The 19523-nt window shown below is 45.0% G+C and overlaps 1 protein-coding gene across 8 annotated transcripts in view; it reads right to left on the reverse strand.

Annotated features, from left to right (window-relative positions):
* Nucleotides 1–17333, reverse strand: part of CDK5RAP1 (CDK5RAP1 mitochondrial tRNA methylthiotransferase) — a 41316-nt gene extending 23983 nt beyond the window's left edge. For 3 of the 8 annotated variants that reach the window (XM_055373320.2, XM_031004831.3, XM_055373318.2), the window contains exons 1-8: nt 17188–17291; nt 12517–12840; nt 10761–10864; nt 9772–9806; nt 7889–7989; nt 4454–4664; nt 2784–2904; nt 618–659 (exon numbers count right to left, since the gene is read on the reverse strand). In XM_055373320.2, the coding sequence (XP_055229295.1) occupies nt 618–659; nt 2784–2904; nt 4454–4664; nt 7889–7989; nt 9772–9806; nt 10761–10864; nt 12517–12820 (918 nt within the window). In that variant the 5' untranslated portion in view covers nt 12821–12840; nt 17188–17291. Of the gene's footprint in view, nt 1–617; nt 660–2783; nt 2905–4453; nt 4665–7888; nt 7990–9771; nt 9807–10760; nt 10865–12516; nt 12841–17187 lie in introns of those variants that run through there. The other 5 variants (XM_031004833.3, XM_055373319.2, XM_031004834.3 and 2 more) reach the window with 4 other exon arrangements.
* Between the last annotated feature and the right edge of the window lie 2190 nt (nt 17334–19523).

Below are 19523 nucleotides of genomic sequence, written 5' to 3' on the forward strand. Positions count from 1 at the left end.
TCAAAATAAATAAATAAATAAATAAGTAAATAAATAATTAGGCCAGGCACAGTGGCTCACACCTGTAATCCTAGCCCTTTGGGAGGCTGAGCCGGGTGAATCACCTGAGGTCAGGAGTTTGAGACTAGCCTGGCCAACATGGTGAAACCCCATCTCTACTAAAAATACAAAATTAGCTGGGTGTAGTGGTGCACACCTGTAATCCCAGCTGCTTGGGAGGCTGAGGCAGGAGAATCACTTGAACCTGGGAGGCGGAGGTTGTGGTGAGCCAAGATTGTGCCATTGCACTCCAGCCTGGGCAAAAAGAGCGAAACTCCATCTCAAAAATAAATAAATAAATAAATAATAAAAAGATTTTTAAATTTTTAAAAAAGAAAATATCCTTATTTTTTAGAGATGCATACTCAAGGATGAAACGACATGCTCTACTTTGAAATACGTTTTCAATAAGAAAAAAATAAATGAGGCCAGGCGTAGTGGGCTCACACCTGTAATCCCAGCACTTTGGGAGGCCGAGGTGGGTGGATCACTTGAGATCAGTTTGAGACCAGCCTAACATGGTGAAACCCCGTCTCTATTAAAAATACAAAAATTAAGCCGGGCGCAGTGGCTCTTACCTGTAATCCCAACACTTTCGGAGGCCGAGGTGGGAGGATCACCTGAGGTCGGGAGATCGAGACCAGCGTGAACAACATGGAGAAACCCCGCCTCTACTTAAAAAATACAAAATTAGCCAGGCGTGGTGGCGCATGCCTATAATCCCAGCTACTTGGGAGGCTGAGGCAGGAGAATCGTTTGAACCCGGGAGGCGGAGGTTATGGTGAGCCAAGAGCACACCATTGCACTCCAGCCTGGGTAATAAGAGCAAAACTCTGTCTCAAAAAAAAAAAAAAAAAAATTAGCCAGGTGTGGTGCCAGGCACCTGTAATCCCAGCTACTCAGGAGGATAAGGCAGGAGAATCGCTTGAATCTGGGAGGTGGAGGCTGCAGTGAGCCGAGATCATACCAGTACACTCCAGCCAAAAAAAAATAAAAAATAAAAGTAAATGAAACAAATATGGCAAAATGCAACAATTGTTAAATTTAGGTGATTGTTAGCTGGGGCAGAGGGGTCATTATACTATTCCCTCTTTTCAGTATATTTAAGTATTTTTCATATAAAAAGATTAAAAAGACTTTTTATAAAAGTTGCTTATTTAGAAGACTTCCAATAGATAACCATTGTTTGAATGAATAAATGGACATTCTGTTAAAGGTACAATATTCTATACTCTTTGCAACTGTAGTCTAAAAAATCTAAATGAAAGAAAAAAATCTTTAAAAATTACTAAACAAGCAAAATTATTAAGTGACTAACAGATACTTTAAAATACAAGTAAAATCTTAATTTTCCACAAGTCTATGGCCTTGAATTCACTAAGATTCACTTAATGTTATTAAGTTCCTTCTGTTATAGGCAAATGGCCTAGAAAGGTTGGGGAGTTTTGTCACCATCTCAGTCTATTTAAACAGAATGTCTCTATCCTGAAGGAGTGAGTTTTGGTACTGAGGGAGAGCTGGAAGGGGAGAGGAAGGAGACAACTTTAGACCAGGAAGCACTTGGAGAGGTGGGGTATGGAGAATGCCTCACAGAGCAGGGGAGCAGCTAGGGGCCAAATCAAGGAACTGATTATCTGGGGGTAGGGCAAGAGAAGACAGCACTGCCAGAATGTGAGGATGATAGCAAACTGGTGACTTAGAACTAGAGCAGGGAGGCCAGGCACAGTGGCTCATGACTGTAATCCCAGCACTTTGGGAGGCCAAGACAGTAGGATTACTTGATCCCAGGAGTTCTAGACCAGCCTGGGCAACACAGTGAGACCTCATCTCTACAAATAATTAAAAAATTCACTGGGCATGGTGGCATCTACCTGTGGTCCCAGCTACTTGGGAGGCTGAAGTGGGAGAATTGCTTGAGTCCAGGCAGGTGATGCTGCAGTGAGCTCTGACCACACCACTGTACTCCAGCTTGGGTGACAGAGTGAAAGCCCCTCTCAAAAATAAAAAATAAAAAAAGAACTGGGGCAGGGGCTACCCTGGCCCTCTCCCATGATTCCTGAGCCAAACAAGTAAGGAAGCAGGGAGACATCACTGTTAGGAAAAGCCACCATATTCCCACCTATTGTCCTCTTCTGCAGGGGTAGCAGATTCAGGCCTGGGGCTAAGGAAAAGACCTCCTCAAAAGCTGAGGACCAGCTCCCAGTGGGAGAAAGAGGAGCAGATCTCCCCTGTGGCTTCTGATCCGCCTTACTCCTCTCATCTATTCTGTCCCTCAACTAGTGAGCTGGCTCAGTGATAAAATGAACAATAAATCTGGGAGTTTTTCCTGGAAGAGACAAATTCATAATTTCTCAAAAACTTAGCTATGTGCCAGGTAATTTAAAAACTTTTCCTCCAATCCTTCTAATAACCCTGCAAGCAAGGTATTCTTTTATTCTCTTTTCATAGATGAGGAAACTGCATTACGACGACAGTTAAATTGACATGCCTAGGAACCAAGCCAGAATTCACACTCCATCACCTGACTGTAATCCCATGCCCTCTCCATCCACCATACTGCCTCCATAGTGGAGCTCTGTAATTTGTGGGCAATAAACCAATGATGTACACCAAAGTAGTTCTTTCTGGCCAGGCATGGTCCTAAACTTCAATAAGTCAGAGACAGCATAGGCTCAAAACTACAAAGGTTATCCTCATCCTCCCCCAAACATGTTCACAGCAAGAAAGCCTGGAGAACTCTTCACCTGCTCAGAAAGCTTCTTCACTTCCTCCAGAATGGAGGCAATAGGCCGACTCCTCTCCCTGCCCCGGGTGAAAGGAACAATGCAGTAGCTACACATGTTGTCACAGCCTCGCATGATCGACCTGGAGAAGAAAGTACCAGAACTTAGTAACAGTAGCAGGGTGTGCTGGTGTGACCCAAGGAGCAGGTATCAGCTTCAATAGCATTATTCTTTGGCTCTGAATCCTCTTGCCACAATGCTCACACTGGACCAATCTGAGATCTAAGCACTAAAGTAGACCTTTTTTATCTTTAAAAATTGGTATCTAATCACAGAATATAAACCAAACTATAACCAGTGGGACAATGACTAGCCTGAGGAAGCACAACGGTGAGGAGCTAGAATACACACTTACCACACTTGGACTTTCTACTGTTTTTTTGTTTTGTTTTGTTTGAGATGGAGTCTCACTCTGTCACCAGGCTGGAGTGCAGTTGCAATCTCGGCTCACTGCAACCTCCACCTCCCAGGTTCAAGTGATTCTCCTGCCTCAGCCTCCTGAGTAGCTGGGACTACAGGCACCTGCCACCACGCCTGGCTAATTTTTGTATTTTTAGTAGAGATGGGATTTCTCCATGTTGGCCAGGATGGTCTCGATCTTTTGACTTCATGATCCACCCACCTCAGCCTCCCAAAGTGCTGGGATTACAGGCGTGAGCCACCGCACCTGGCCCCTCTACTGTTTTTAAATTCTTTTTTCCAGACAGCCTGAATTTGTTTGTACCTACTGTTTTTATGAGTATATTATCTGAACTTTTTACATCCAGACCAGAAAAAAATAAATATTATAAAGTGTGTGTATATGTGTGCATATAGGGCAAGGAGACCCTGGATTTAAAACACAGAATTCTACATTTCTCATGCCTTCCTGATCCAACTGTCAGGTATCTAAGTTAAATCACTGTCTTTAATTCACATCCTGTATGTGAAAGCCTCAATCTATCTGAAGGAAATAATTACGGCTATGTATCAAAGACGTTCACTGAAGAATTATGTAATAAATGTTAGCTATTATTTTTACTAAGCATTCCAACAAGAGAATATTATATAGCCATTAAAATAAACAGAGGTTGACAAACTTTTCTGTAAAAAAAAAAACAACTCTATAGTAAATATTTGAGACTTAGCAGGCTATAGTCTCTGTCCCAAGTATTTAACCTTGCTTTAGTGGCAAAAGCAGCCAGAGGCAATATGTGAATAAATGGGCATGCTTGTATTCCAATAAAACCTTATTTACAAAAAGAGGTAGTAAGCTATTTGGCAACCTCTGTTACAGAAAATTTAATGCCATGGCCAGGCACAGTGGCTCACCCTTATAATCCCAGGATTTTGGAAGGCTGAGGCGGGAGGATCACCCAAGCTCAGGAGTTTGAGACCAGCCTGGGCAATATAGTGAGACCCTATCTCTGTAAAATTTCAAAAAAAAATTAGCCGGGTGTGGTGGTGCAAACCTGTAGTCCCAGCTACTCGGGGGACTAAAGCAAAAGCCCAGGAGGTCAAGGCTGCAGTGAGCCCTGATCATGAAACTGCACTCTAGCCTGGATGACAAGAGTGAGACCCTGTCTCAAAAAAAAAAAAAAAGTGTGAAAGAAAGAAGAGGCTTATTCCCTATCTCTTAGGCAGTGACTCACACAAAGGCAGACGTGGCACTGGCGCTTGTCTGGACTGGCATGACATCAGCATAGGTCTCGTCCAGAGAGAGCAGCACGTTGGCAGCTTGCTGGCCCGACTCAGCAACAGCCAGCAGCCGGGGAAGGTCCCGGTAGGCGTCAGGACCAGCCAAAATATCTACCATTTTCTCTCTGTTGAGAATCTCCTCCTTCAACCTCTCAGCCATGCAGCCTGGAAGGGAAAAAGAAACAAGCACCTTTCCCCAAATTCACCTGGTGTTTAATGGCTTCTTCTTATTCCACTTTATCCCTAGCTGGGATTAGAGACCAGGGCACAGAAAACTTCTCTAAGAATTGAGTATCATCCTTCAAATTTAACCAACACTCCCATCGCACTGGAGCCTGCATCTTCCTATATAAGAAAACCACAGAAAAGGGTTCCAGAGCAATTCAATTAAATGCCCAGAAAAAAATTAAACCACCAGCCAGGTGCGGTGGCTCATGGCTGTAATCCCCACACTTTGGGAGGCCGAGGCAGGCAGATCACCTGAGGTTGAGACCAGCCTGACCAACATGGAGAAACCCCGTCTCTACTAAAAATACAAAATTACCCAGGCATGGTGGCACATGCCTGTAATCCCAGCTACTCAGGAGGCTGAGGGGCAGGAGAATCGCTTGAACCCAGGAGGCAGAGGTTGCGGTGGGCCGAGATCGCACCATTGTACTCCAGCCTGGGCAACAAGGGCGAAACCCCGTCTCAAAAAAAAAAAAAAAAATTAAACCACCACCCACAAACCTTTCAAGACATGAACCATGTCTTCTTTCAACTGAAAATTACTCAGTGCTGAAATAAAAAGTATTTTGTGTCCGGAACTTACTTACCCACAACTACACTTGAACCCTTTCCCTCTCTTCTAGCCTATAATACTTGCTAAAACCTGTAAGAAATGAGTGAGCCATTTATGCTGTTATCTTCCATATCCTTAAAAAAATTATGTTATTAAAGTTATAATATCTTAAAGTCCACTTTATTACAAATACCCTTTGAAAACACTTAACAGCTATTCTTGTTTGTATGCCCATGTTCATAGCACTATTATCCACAATAGCCAAAAGGTGCAAGCAACCCAAGTGTCCATCAATGAATGAAGAGATATTTGCATCTACGCAAAGCCAGTTAAATAAATAAATAATTTTTCAATGAACAAACAAAATGTACTACATATACACAATGGAATTTTTTTTTTTTTTTTTTTACAACGGAGTATTACTCAGCCTTATAAAGGAAGGAAATTCTGGCCAGGTGCTATGGCTCACACCTGTAATCCCAGCACTCTGGGAGGCCAAGGAGGGTGGATCACTTGAGCCCAGGAGTTCAGGATCAGCCCTGGCAACATAGTGAGACCCACATCTCTACAAAAAATAAAAAAATTAGTCAGTCCTCGTGGCACGTGCCTGCAGTCCCAGCTACTCAGGAGGCTGAAGCAGGAGGATTGCTTGAGCCTGGGAGGTTGAGGCTGCAGTGAGCCATGATCACGCCACTGCACTCCAGCCTGGGCGACAAACTGAGACCCTGTCACCAAAAAAAAAAAAAAGAAGAAGGAAATTCTGACACAGGCTACAACAGGTAACCTCATGAACCCTGAGGACAATATGATAAGCCAAATAAGACAGTCACAAAAAAAGACAAAATTGTATGGTTCCACTTACATGAGGTATCTAGAGTAGTCAGATTCATAAACAGAAAGTAGAATGGTGATTGCCAGGGGCTGAGGGAAGGAGGAATGGGGAGCGTGTGTTCAATGGATATGTAGTCTCAGTTTGGGAAGAGAAAAAAGTCCTGCAGATGGATGGTGGTGATGGGTGCAAAACAATGTGAATATACTTAGTGCCACAGAAATATACTATTAAAAAGGATTAAAATGGTAATTTCATATATATTTTACTACAGTTTTTTAAATTATTCTTGGGATTTCTGAAATTCTTAGTAGATATACACCCTGAGGCTTCTACAGTGAAGGAACTGAAATGGAACAGAACATTTCAGCTGACCCTTCCATCCTCCTGCGTCAATTACTACATGGATCTGATAACTAAATATGCTCCATCTGTGTGTGGACCCATCGTTAGGAGAGATTAATTTAACTATTCCACAATGGAGATAGTCTGTTTTTCCATAATGTTAAATACATTAACTAAATTCTGAGACAGAAAAGGGTAGAGAATATTTATTTTTGAAATGTCTCCAGTCATATAGATCAGAACTGCCCAACATAACTTTCTAATAAGATGATAGGCCTGGTGCAGTGGCTCACACCTATAATCCCAGCACTCTGGGAGATTGAGGCAAGAGGATCACACTTCAGCCCAGAAGTTCTAGACCAGCCTGGGCAATATAGCAAGACCCTGTTTCTATAAAAGGTCAAAAAATTAGCTAAGTGTGGTGGTACACACCTGTAGACCTAGCTACCCAGGAGGCTGAGGTGGGAGGATCATTTAAGCCCAGGAGTTGGAGGCTGCAATGAGCCATGATCATGCCACTCCAGTCTGGGCAACAGTGTGAGACTCTGTTTTTAAAAAAAAAAAAAAGGATGACAGAGTGTGCTAGATGGAAAAATAATTGCGCTGTACAAACTGGTAGCCCCTAGTCATATGGTCATGTGTGGCTACTGAGAAGTTGAAATGTGGCTAATGGAACTAAAGAAGTGAATTTTAAATTTTATTTAATTATAGGTAAATTTAAATAGCCACATGTGGCTAGTGGTTACCATATCGGTGAGGCAGACCTAAATCTTCACTTGAGCTTGCTTCAGGAGTCAGAATGAAAGGTACCCACATTAGAAATTTGTGCTGTCAGGCCAGGCACGGTGGCTTATGCCTGTAATCCCAACACTTTGGGAGGCCGAGGCAGGCGGATCACCCGAGGTCAGGAGTTCGAGACCAGCCTGACCAACATGGAGAAACCCGTCTCTACTAAAAATACAAAATTAGCCAGGCATGGTGGTGCAAGCCTGTAATCCCAGCTACTCGGGAGGCTGAGGCAGGAGAATCACTTGCACCCAGGAGGGAGAAGTTGCGGTGAGCCAAGATCTCGCCATTGCACTCCAGCCTGGACAACAAGAGCGAAACTCCATCTCAAAGAAAAAAAAAAGAAATTCATGCTGTCCCTTCAGACTCCAACTCTACCCATAACTCTGTGCTACCATGAGCTGCATTAGACTCTAGGCAGGATATACCACTTTCTGAGCACCTATTACTTCAAGGAACTACGGAAAGCCCTTTCATGAACTTTATCTCATTTAATCCTGTCACCTCTGGCAGTAAGTACAAGAATTGCATGGGATATATAAGATTTCTTCAGACACTGGGAATCCAGCCTCTAAAGGAAACACTAGCAAATAAAGCCACATAGAGTCCAAGTTTCAAAGCTGACAAAATGTGCAAATTACCAGATACCTAGAATTCCAATCCTCAGAGGAACCCGGGAGCGGGGCCGCCTTGTCTTCAAGGCTTTAAGCTGATGTAAACGGTTCCAGATGGTCTGCTCAGCCTTCTCCCTAGAGAGATCAAAGGAGGCAAGACTGAACCAAAAATAAACCACAGAGGAAGCTAAGAGAGTAGGTCAGTGGGAAGAAAATAAAAACCACCTTCAACCCTTGAAATCAAGCTTTTCCAACCTGCAGCCCACGGGCCGCATGCAGCCAGGATGGCTTTGAATGCAGCCCAACACAAATTCATAAACTTTTGTAAAACATTAGGAGATTTTTTTTGGGGTGGATTTTTTTTTTTTTTTAGTTCATCAGCTATTATTAGTGTTAGTGTATCTTATGTGTGGCCCAAGACAATTCTTCTTCTTCCAATGTGGCCCAGGGAAGTCAAAAGATTGGACAGCCCTGCCTTAAATGTGTATCTGCCATTTAGACTTACGTAAGGTAGGTAGGGGGCCACCTGAAGAAGCAACACTTGCTATAATTTACCTTTCCTAAAATGACATCCTTCCTACACATCTTCAAATCCTGACAAGCCTTTAAGCCGAACTCAAAAACAATCTACTTCACAAGGCCTTCCAGTTCTCCTCTGTTGGACAGTTTGTCCTCCCTTTAACTGCCCTTCAACTCTTTTTTTTATGATTCCAGATCCTAATGCCCTTCTACTTTAACTAGATTTTTCCCTATACTTAGCAATTTCTCCTTTTTTTTTTTTTTTGAGATGGAGTCTCGCTTTGTCACCAGGCTGGAGTGCAACAGCGCAATCTTGGCTCACTGCAACCTCCAATTCCCTGGTTCAAGCAATTATCCTGCCTCAGCCTCCTGAGTAGCTGGGATTACAGGCGTGCACCACCACGCCTGGCTAATTTTTGTGTTTTTAGTAGAGATGGGGTTTCACTATGTTGGCCAGGGTGGTCTTGAACTCCTGACCTCATGATATGCCCACTCTGGCCTCCCAAAGCGCTGGGATTACAGGTGTGAGCAACCGTGCCTGGCCAGCAATTTATCTTTTATTTTTCTTTGTAGATACAGGGCTTTACTTTGTGCCCAGGCTGGTCTTGAATAGTTCACTGCAGCCTTGAACTCTTGGACTCAAGTGATCCTCCCACCTCGGCCTCCAAGAGTGCTGGGATTATAGGTGTGACCTACTACACCCAGCCTCATTGTTTGATTTTTTTTGAACTAGCATTTTTTGCCAGATGTTGGAGCTATTTGTTCATCTATCTTAGTTCCCATATCAGACTAGGCTCCTTAAAGCCAGGCCATGGAAGAAGGGTTCATTTCTGAATCACCCAAAGCACATAGTTCGGTGTCAAGCAGCAGAGGCCTACAGAAGAAAAATGTCAGATGAATTAATTGAGGGTATAGCTGGATATGGAAACATTAACACTAGCATGTCTTGAACACAGAAACAAAGTGAGAAAGGAGGTACGTTCACCTCTGATGGGAGTCACCCATCTCTACTCAAAACTCCCCAAGCCTATGACTACATCCTACCCCGGGCAGCTATATTATAAACATATGCCATTAGTTACAAAACAAAGCTCAGGAAGAGCTGAATGGCTCGGCACATTCTTGGTTTCCTCATCTATAACAGCACCAACCACGCAGGGTTGTTGTGATCATCAAATTTGTTAATGCATTATGTTACTCACTCAGAACCTGACACCACGGTACATGCCCAGCCGATGTCAGCCAGTTGTATAAAGACTATCTCCACTGTGGGAAAACTGCAAGTCCTACTGCCACAGGGCCACTGGCTCATCTCCATAGACAGCCAGGCCAGGCACTGTTAGCTCTGGCATTATTACATAAAATACATTCACTCCTAGGAAAAGAACAAATTCGCACCTGATAGAGCACGTGACAAGGAGAATCACATCTGCCTGAATGGAGAGAAAGGAAAACAAGGAAAATCACATAATATCTTGGATATTAGCCTTGTACAATTCCTGCCCTACAGCTCTTTATTGTTTTTTTTTCCTTTTTTTTTTTTTTTTTTGAGACAGAGTCTCACTCTGTTTCCCAGGCTGGAGTGCAGTGGGGCAATCTCAGCTCACTGCAACCTCCACCTCCCGAGCGGTTCAAGCAATTCTCCTGCCTCAGCCTGGGATTACAGGTGCCCACCACAATGCCCAGTTAATTTTTGTATTTTTAGTAGAGATGGGGTTTTACCATGTTAGCCAAGCTGGTCTCGAACTCCTGACCTCAAGTGATCCACCCGCCTTGGCCTCCCAAAATGCTAGGATTACAGGCATGAGCCACTGCACCTGGCCTATTATTTTTCTTTAACTATTTTTTCCTTTTTTTTTTTTTTAAATAGAGAAAGGAGTCTCGCTTACTTGCCCAGGCTGAAGAGCAATAGCATAACCATAGCTCACTGCAGCCTCAAACTCCTGTCTTCAAGCAATCCTCCTGCCTTGGCCTCCCAAAGTCCTGGGATTACAGGCATGGTGACCCACACCTGGACATTTTAACCATTTTTAAGGGTACAGTCCTGTGGCATTAAGAACATCTGCAATTTCATAACTATGCATTTTCCATAACTTTTTCATCTTCTGCAACTAAAACCCTGTACTCATTAAACAGTAACTCTCCAACTTCCCTCCTCACAGCCAATTCTTAACTTAGCTCCTTGTCTGAAGGCGCACATCACCATAAAAGTTTCAAAAACAGCTGGAACAAAAGTACAACTCAGTCCCATGGTGAACACTTCACCCAAGGGAACTCTCTCTCTCTCACCAGGGGGCACCCTGCTCCTGAAACTACACCTAAGAACTGGCACAAATGCAGAATCTTGCCCAGGTCCAGGAAACAAAGGAAATAGGAAATGCATGTACCTCTTGGAGGTTACTGGTCCGCAGGTAGCCACTCTTCTGTAAGATGGACCAGGCTATCTCTGTGTCATTCACATTCATCTGGCAGCCATAGGTCTCGAGGTAGACTGCAGTGAGAGGTTGGGGGGAATCCATGGTAGACAGACAACAAGGGGTCTCGTGTCTCAAAAGGTCTCCTTCCCAAATGTTCTAGAAATATCTGAGGCATCTGGTTATCCACTAAGTCCCCTGTTGCCTCAATCTTAAGATAACATAAATTGCCAGATGTACCCCCAAATTAATGATAGACCTTCAGAACAAAAGAAATACCATATTAGGCTGGGCACAATGGTTCATGCCTATAATCCCAGTACTTTGGGAGACTGAGACAGGAGGATTACTTGAGCCCAGGAGTTTGAGACCAGCCAGGGCAACATAGGGAGACCCTGTCTCTACAAAAAATTTAAAAATTAGCCAAGTGATACATGCCTGTGGTCCCAGCTACTCAGGAAGCTGAGGTAGAACTGCTCGAGCCCAGGAGACTGAGGCTGCCGTGAGCCATGATCACACCACTGCACTCAGCCTGGGCAACAGAGTGAGAACCTGTCTCAAACAAACAAAAAAATATACCACATTATATATCCACACCAATTACAAGCCATGTTATCTTTTAAATGGGGAAAACATGTACCTGAGAATCAAGGAAATAGAGTTATAAAAACAATTAGAAAAGGAAGGACTAGGCCGAGCGTGGTGGCTCACGCCTGTAATCCCAGCACTTTGGGAGGCCAAGGCGGGCAGATCACTTGAGGTCAGGAGTTCAAGACCAGCCTGGCCAAAATGGTGAAACCCACGTCTCCACTAAAAATACAAAAATTAGCCAGGTGTGGTGGCGTGCACCTGTAATCCCAACTACTCAGGAGGCTGAGGCAGGAGAATCACTTGAACCCAGGAGGCAGAGGTTGCAGTGAGCTGAGATCGCACCATTGTGCTCCAGCCTGGGTGACAGAGCGAGACTCAAAAAAAAAAAAAAGAAAAAAAAAGAAAAGAAAAGGAAGGGCTAACTGATAGTGTTCATCAGCCTGAAGGGAAAATAAGTTTAAATCCACATGTTACACTCCTCCTCAAAATAAAGAGGTTTTCCAGCCTCTGGAAGTAGCAGCAGTGGCCAGAGGGTACATAAAGTCACAAAATTAAAATGAGGCATCTTCTTACAGTAACTTCATCTTAAATAAAAGCAAGGCTATATTATGAAGTAAAACTAATTTTGTACACAGTTGTAAGAATATGAATTTCACATTCTGGCAGCTTCAAACTATATTCCAAGATCAACCCCTGTCCCCACCAGCAGGTCTTATTTCCAGACTCCAATAAATTCCAACTAAAAGTTAAGGGCTGAATGATAATCAGCTTTTGATCAAATGATTCTCCCACCTCAGCCTCCTGAGTAGCTAGGACTACAGGTGCACGCTATCCTACCTGGCTAATTTTTTATTTTTTGTAGAGACAGTGTTTCACCATGTTACCCAGGCTGTTCTTGAACTCCTGGGCTCAAGCAATCCACCCATCTCGGCCTCCCAAAGTGCTGGGATTACAGGCATGAGCCACCGTGCCCAGTCGAGTTTCTTGATATTAATATTACTTGGTGGAGTCTAATGATTCCCACAGCCTTCCCACACTGTTAACCTTCCAAGCCAGTTCTGTAATAAAAGAATCATGCCAGGAATGACAGAGAAGAGCAAGGCAGGAAGCCCAAAGGGATAAGCGAAGTAAAACCAACCTTTTCTCTGCCTTCCAAGAAGTTCATCCATCGTGAGATAGGGAGGTGGGTCTTCCACTTCTGAAGACAGCTTCTCCTGAGGAGCTGAGGCACTTTTTAAAAAATGTCGAAAAGTCGGTCCAGCAGCCAGCCTGGAGCTGAAATCCTTCCGAGCTCCATCCTCCTGCCTCTCTGGACTGGGACACATGGTACTAGAGAGACTGCTGTGTGCCCTGCACATCCTCAGCGACAGCCAAGACACAGAGGCCAATGGTCCCAACCCCAGAGACCTCTGCACTTGGAGGACACACTGTAAAGGGTGCATGGCACTAAACAGCCCACAGTCTGCAAAAGAATGACAGACATCACCAGCATTTATTGAACACTATGGACAGGACACTGCTGTGAGCACTTCAAGTGAATACATCCATTTACCCCTCACAAAAGCCCATGAAGAAGGTACTCCTAATATGACCTCTGTTTTACAGTTGAAAAAAACTGAGGCAACTTGCCCAAGACCACACAAAGGAGTGCCAGAGATGAGATGCAAATCCAGGCAGTGTTTTCAAAACAAGGGGTGGTAGAGATGAGATGGAAAGCCCTGACAAAATGACAAAATAGCACCTTGTGCCAAGACCAGTTCCCAAGGCTTTAAGTGTATTAACTCATTAAATCTTTACAGCAGTCCTAGGAAGCAGACACTATTATTGTTCCTATTCCGAAAGACATAGGTTGAGGAACTCACCTAAGCTCCTACAGCCAGTAAGCAGGCAAACAAGGACTCAGATAAAAATCTGTATGGATGCAAAGCCCATGCCAATACCCATCTTGCTACACTGCCTCTTAATAAAGTGAAAACCACTCACTGTCTGAGGGCATCTTCCTTTGAGTTCCTTCAGAAGGAAAGCAACTAATGTGAGGGCATTGTATGCCTGATCAGTGACTCCTTCTACCCTTCAAGAGTCTTGGCTGGACGCAGCCACTCATGCCTGTAATCCCAAGACTTTGGGAGGCCGAGGCAGGAGGATCACTTGAGGTCAGGAGTTCAAGACCAGCCTGACCAACATGGCAAAACCCCATTTCTACTAAAAATACAAAAGTTAGCCAGATGTGGTGGCAAGTGCCTATAGTCCCAACTACTCAGGAGGCTGAGACAGGAGAATCGCTTGAACCCAGGAAGCAGAAGTTGCTATGAACCGAGATCACACCACTGAACTACAGTCTGGACAACAGAGGGAAACTCCATCTCAAAACAAAAAAAAAAAGAGTTTCAAACTACTACCTTCAAACTTTCCACCCAGACCCTCTCACACTTGGTTTAGCAAATAACACAACCTTTATAGAGAACAATTTGCCACTTTCCATCAAAATTACAAGTGTGCAAACCATCTGACAAAGCATTTCCACTCATATTTATCCTGCAGATAAATCTATACACATACAAAATGACCTATGTATAAAGACATTCAGTCTAGGCACAGTGGCTCATGCCTGTAATCCCAGCACTTTGGGACGCTGAGGCTGGTGGATCACTTGAGGCCAGGAGTTCGAGACCAGCCTGGCCAACACAGTGAAACCTCATCTCTACTAAAAATACAAAAAATTAGCTGGATGTGGTGGCACACACCTGTATTCTGAGATACCCGGGAGACTGAGGCATGAGAATCTCTTGAGCTCAGGAGGAAAAGGTTGCAGTGAGCCAAGATCACGCCACTGTACTCTAGCCTGGGCAACAGAGTGAGACTGTCTCAAAAAATAAAAATAAAAGACATTCAATGCAACAGAGTTTCTAATAGCAAAGGAAAGGGAAAGATCTAAATGTTATCAATAAAGGACTAGTTAAGTAAGTTCTGGTGCATCCATACAATGAAACAAGATACAACTGTTAGAAACCAAGGCTGATGGCCGGGTGCAGTGGCTCATGCCTATAATCCCAGCATTTTGGGAAGCTGAGACAGAAACATCACTTGAGCCAGGAATTCGAGACCAGCCTGGGCAACATAGTGAGACCTCATCTCTATAAAAATAACAAAAAATAGCCGAGCACAGTGATGCACACCTGTAGTCCCAGCTACTCAGGAGGTTGAGATGAAAGGATTGCTTGAGCCCAGGAGATCAATGCTGCAGTAAGCCATAATCGCACCACTGCACTCCAGCCTGGGTGACAGAGTAAGACCCTATCTCAAAAAAATAAAAATAAAAATAAATGAGGCTGAAACTATACATGACAAAGGCAAGGAAGCAATATGCTCCATGCTACCTACATTATACTATTGTTGAATCTGTGGGGAAAGAGGGTGGGAATATTGAGGTACCTATTTGCAGGTACATACAATATCTCTAGAATGCATAAGAAACAATAGTTGCCTCCCAGGAAGACTTAGGTGACTAAGGTACAGGAGATGAAGCCATGCTATTTACTTTTTTTTTTTTTTTAATTTTCTGACTAAGGAAGAATTCTAGGATCACTATATATTTTTACTGGACCCCACATCTATGGCCTACCACACTCCAGCCATGCCACACTTCTTTGTATTAATCTTCACTAGCTTATAGGATTTTACACATGCTGTTCTCTGGCTGGTATTTATCTTCTCTCTAGTGGCCTATGGTACTTTCAGCTTTCTTCCTCTGGGAAGCCTGCTCTGGCCATCACCCCCGAAGTCTAGGTGGGGTCCTCCTCTGGGTTCCCAAAGCTCTATTCTACCTCTCCATCACAAGACTCATCACACTTTGCTGTCAATTATTACTGACACTTCTGCCAGCCCTAGTAAACTGGCAGGTTCCTGCAAGCAGCGAACAAGTATCATTCATTTCTATATCACCATCTCCCATTGTGGTAGCTGCCTCACGGCAGGTGCTAAACATCAGTGGTTCCCAACCTTTTTGGTACTAGGAATTGGTTTCATGGAACACAATTTTTCCGCAGACAGGGAAGCAGGGGTGTGTTGAAACTGTTTCACCTCAGGCATTTAGATTCTCACAAGGAGCATGCAATCTTGAGCCAGTGTGGTGGCTGACATCTATAATCCCAGCACTTTGGGAGGCCGAGGCAGGCGGATTGTTTGAGCTCAGGAGTTCGAGACCAACCTGGGCAACATGGCAAGACCATGTTAATTTGTTGTCTCTACAACAAATTAAAAAATAAAAAATTAGCCAGCCATTGTGGTGTGTGCCTGTAATCCCAGCAACTTGGGAAGCTGAGGTAGGAGGATCACTTGAGCCGGGGAGGCAGAGATTGCAGTGAGCTGAGATTGCGCCACCGCACTCCAGCCTGGGCAACAGAGAGAGAGAGACCTTGTCTCAAAAAAAAAAAAAAAAAGGAAATGGAATGCACAAACTAGATGCCTTGCATATACGCAGTTCACAATAGGGTTTGTGTTCCTGAGAAACTAATGCCGTGGCCAATCTGACGGGAGGCAAAGCTCAGGCAGTAATGCCAGCTTTGCTGCTCACCTCCTGTTGTGCAACCCAGTTCCTCACAGGCCATGGACAGGTACCATTCTACCACCTAGGGTTAGGGGAACCCTGCTATACATGCGTAAAGAGCAGATGTGGCCCATTACCTTTCCAATGAGATCACCTGCCACATCTGCTACTAGCACTTAGGAGCAATGCCAACCCAGTTTCAAGAGTCAGAGAAGAACAGCCTTAAAGTGTGAGCTTTAAAATCGCCCCTTTCTACTACATAACTGCTGTGTGACCTTTGGCAAGACAAATTTCTGTCTCTGAGCCGCCAATTCCACATGTGTAAAATAAGGTTAAAAGCAGCACCTACCACCCCAGAAGTGTTATAAGAATAAGATATTAAAAACCCAACTTGAGATACAGTAAGCGTTCACTAACTGCACATTCACAGCCCACACCCCCTTTCACAGAGAGTATTGCAGCATCCTGGTTAAGAGTATGAACTCCACTAAAAATACAAAACTTAGCCGGGTGTGGTGGTATGCGCCTGTAATCCTAGCTACCCAGGAGGCTGAGGCAGGAGAATCGCTGGAACTCGCGGGGCAGGGGCTACAGTGAGCCGAGATCGCGTCACTGCACTCCAGCCTGGGCGACAGAGCAAGACTCCGTCTCAAGAAAAAAAAAGTATGGACCCTGGAGTCAGAATCTGACCCCACTGCTGCCAAGCCAGCTAAACCTTAGGCACCTGTCTTAAACTCTGGGAGCCTCTAGATGGGGATAATAGCACCTGTCTCCATAAGCCTACTGTGGGATCAAATGCAATAATACAAGCAAAATGCTTTGCATAACGCAATGTAGAAGCCTCTCCGGAGGCTCGAAATTAATTTTGACAGTCGGCAATGAGGCTGGAACAACAGCGTACAACATCCCGAACATTTTATTGGCTGGTTACAATGCGTTAGGCATGGTGCAAAGCATTTTCCGCGAATTATTACCTATAACCCTCACAGCAACCCTGTGAGGCAGGCTGTACTGTCAACCCCACTTCACGGGTGGCGAAGCGAAGCCTTGAAAGAAGTGGAGGTGACTTGTCCAAGGTCACACGGGGTTAGGCGGCGGGGTTAGGGTACGAACCACTACAGCCTGACGCCAGGCCCCACGCCATAACCACCGTGCCATCCTCCCTCTTGAACACCGTGCGCTTCCCGGGATCCGCGGCCCCTCCTGCCCCAGGCGCCAGTCAAAAGCAGGTGCGCCACCCACCCCGGCGGCCGCACTGCTCACCTCCCGCAGCAGCAACAGTGCCCGGGGTCCCGCAGCGTAAGTTCTGCCGGCAAGTCGGATCCCCTCACAGGTCCGCCGCTGCGCTCATACACAAGCGACTTCCGTTCCGCCGCTACTTCAGGCCGGGTCATGCTAACGGAAGTGCTTCCTTTTTACAGTCCGGGTGGACCCAAAGCTCCGTGGGGGTGCTGAACTTTAGGGCAGCCACTAGCCATGGACTTAAGCGGCAATTGAGCGCCTCAAAGTGGGTGAGTGCAAATCAAATGTGCGCTAAATGTCAGATACACCTGATGTGGAAGAAGAAATGTCAAATAGTGTCAAATAGTTCATATATATAATGTTTATATTGATTATGTGCTGCAATAATTGTTGGGATATATTGGATTAAATAAGTACATTCGTTGAATTAATTTTTTTTATTTGTAGCTATGGTGGTAGAAATATTTAAATTAAGTTCACCTGTTGTTTCTTTTTACTTTTTCAATGTGGCTAGCAGGGGGAAAAATAATATGGTGTGATCATGGCTCACTGCAGCTTCCGCCTCCCGTGCTAAAGCAATCCTCCCACCTCAGCCTCCCAAGTGGCTGGGACTACAGGCAGGCGCCACCACGCCCAGCTAAAATTTTTTTTATTTTTTTGTAGAGACGGGTCTCCCCATGTTGCCCAGGCTGGTCTCAAACTCCTACCTAGGCGCAAGCCATCCTCCCACCTTGGCCTCCCAAAGTGCTGGGATTGTAGGCGTGAGCCACCATGTCCGGTCCTTACTGGGAAATTTTAAGTCACCTGAGAGGTTCACGCTCTATTTCTATTGGAGGGTGCTGCCCTGTAGGTTAATGACTTCCTGATTCACATCTCCAGCTGGACCCTCCCTGCAGTACCAGAGCCAAAGCTCAGCTGCCTAATTGACACCCCTTCTTGAATGTCTGATGACCATCTCTAACTTACACAGAACTCTTCATTTCCACACACGCACCTTCACCAAAAACCTGTACCTGTCATTCTGGCCCATCTCAGTAAATGGCCCAACCATCCTTCCAGGTGCACTAGGAGGAACTGAATGGTCATTTTCTTCACCTCCCTGGATCCCCACATTCTATCTGTCAGCAAGCCCTGTCAACTCTAACTTCAAAATGTCAAATCTGTCTACTCCGTAGCTACAACTACCCAGGCCACCATTGTCTCATCAGAAACAATCACAGTAGCCTGCTAACGGTCACCTTGTCTCCTGAGAACAGTTTCCCACACATAGCCTAAGGGAATTTGTGTTTGTTTTATTAAATCAAATTATATCACCCCTCTCCTGAAAACTCTCTGTGGCAGGCCGGGCGTGGTGGCTCACATCTGTAATCCCAGCACTTTGGGAGGCCAAGATGGGCAGATTGCTTGAGCCCAGGAGTTCTAGACTAGCCTGAGCAACATGATAAAACCCCATCTCTACAAAAAACACAAAAATTAGCCCGGCATGGTGGTGGGTACCTGTGGTCCCAGCTACTCAGAAGGCTGAAGCAGGGAGGATTGCTTGAGCCAGGGAAGTTGAGGCGGCAGTGAACCATGACCTCAACACTGCACTCCAGCCTGGGTACCAGAATGAGAAAAAGAAAAAAACAAAAACAGCTGGGGCACGGTGGCTCACGCCTGTAATCCCAGCACTTTGGGAGGCTGAGGTGGGTGGATCGTGAGGTCAGGAATTCAAGACCAGCCTGGCCAATATGGTAAAACCCCATCTCTACTAAAAATAAAAAATAAAAAATAGCTGGGCATGGTGCCGCGTGCGTGTAGTCCCAGCTACTTCGGAGGCTGAGGCAGGACAATTGCTTGAACCCGGGAAGCGGAGATTGCAGTGAGCCAAGATCGAGCCACTGCACTCCAGCCTGGGCAACAGAGCAAGACTCCATCTCAAAAAAAAAAAAGAAAGAAAAGAAAAAAACAAAAACAAAAAGCTTAAGAGCTTTCCATTGCCCATGCAATAAAATCCAGATTTCTTACTGTATCCTAGGGGCCTGCATGATGTGGCCCCTGCTTTTTTTATTGAGATGGCGTCTCACTCACTCTGTCACCCAGGCTGGAGTGCAGTAGTGCAATCTCGGCTCACTGCAACATCCGCCTCCCAGGTTAAAGCGACTCTCCTGCCTCAGCCTCCCGAGTAGCTGGGATTACAGGCGTGCACCACCACGTCAAACTAATTTTTGTATTTTTAGTACAGCAGGGTTTCACCATGTTGGCCAGATTGGTCTCAAACTCCTGGCCTCAAGTGATCCGCCCACCTCGACCTCCTAAAGTGCTAGGATTACAGGCAAGCACCACCATGCCCCGCTGATTTTTGTTTTTACTAGAGA

The sequence above is a fragment of the Gorilla gorilla genome, chromosome 21 (genome assembly GCF_029281585.2).
Source record: "Gorilla gorilla gorilla isolate KB3781 chromosome 21, NHGRI_mGorGor1-v2.1_pri, whole genome shotgun sequence".
NCBI classification, from domain to species: Eukaryota; Metazoa; Chordata; class Mammalia; order Primates; family Hominidae; genus Gorilla; species Gorilla gorilla.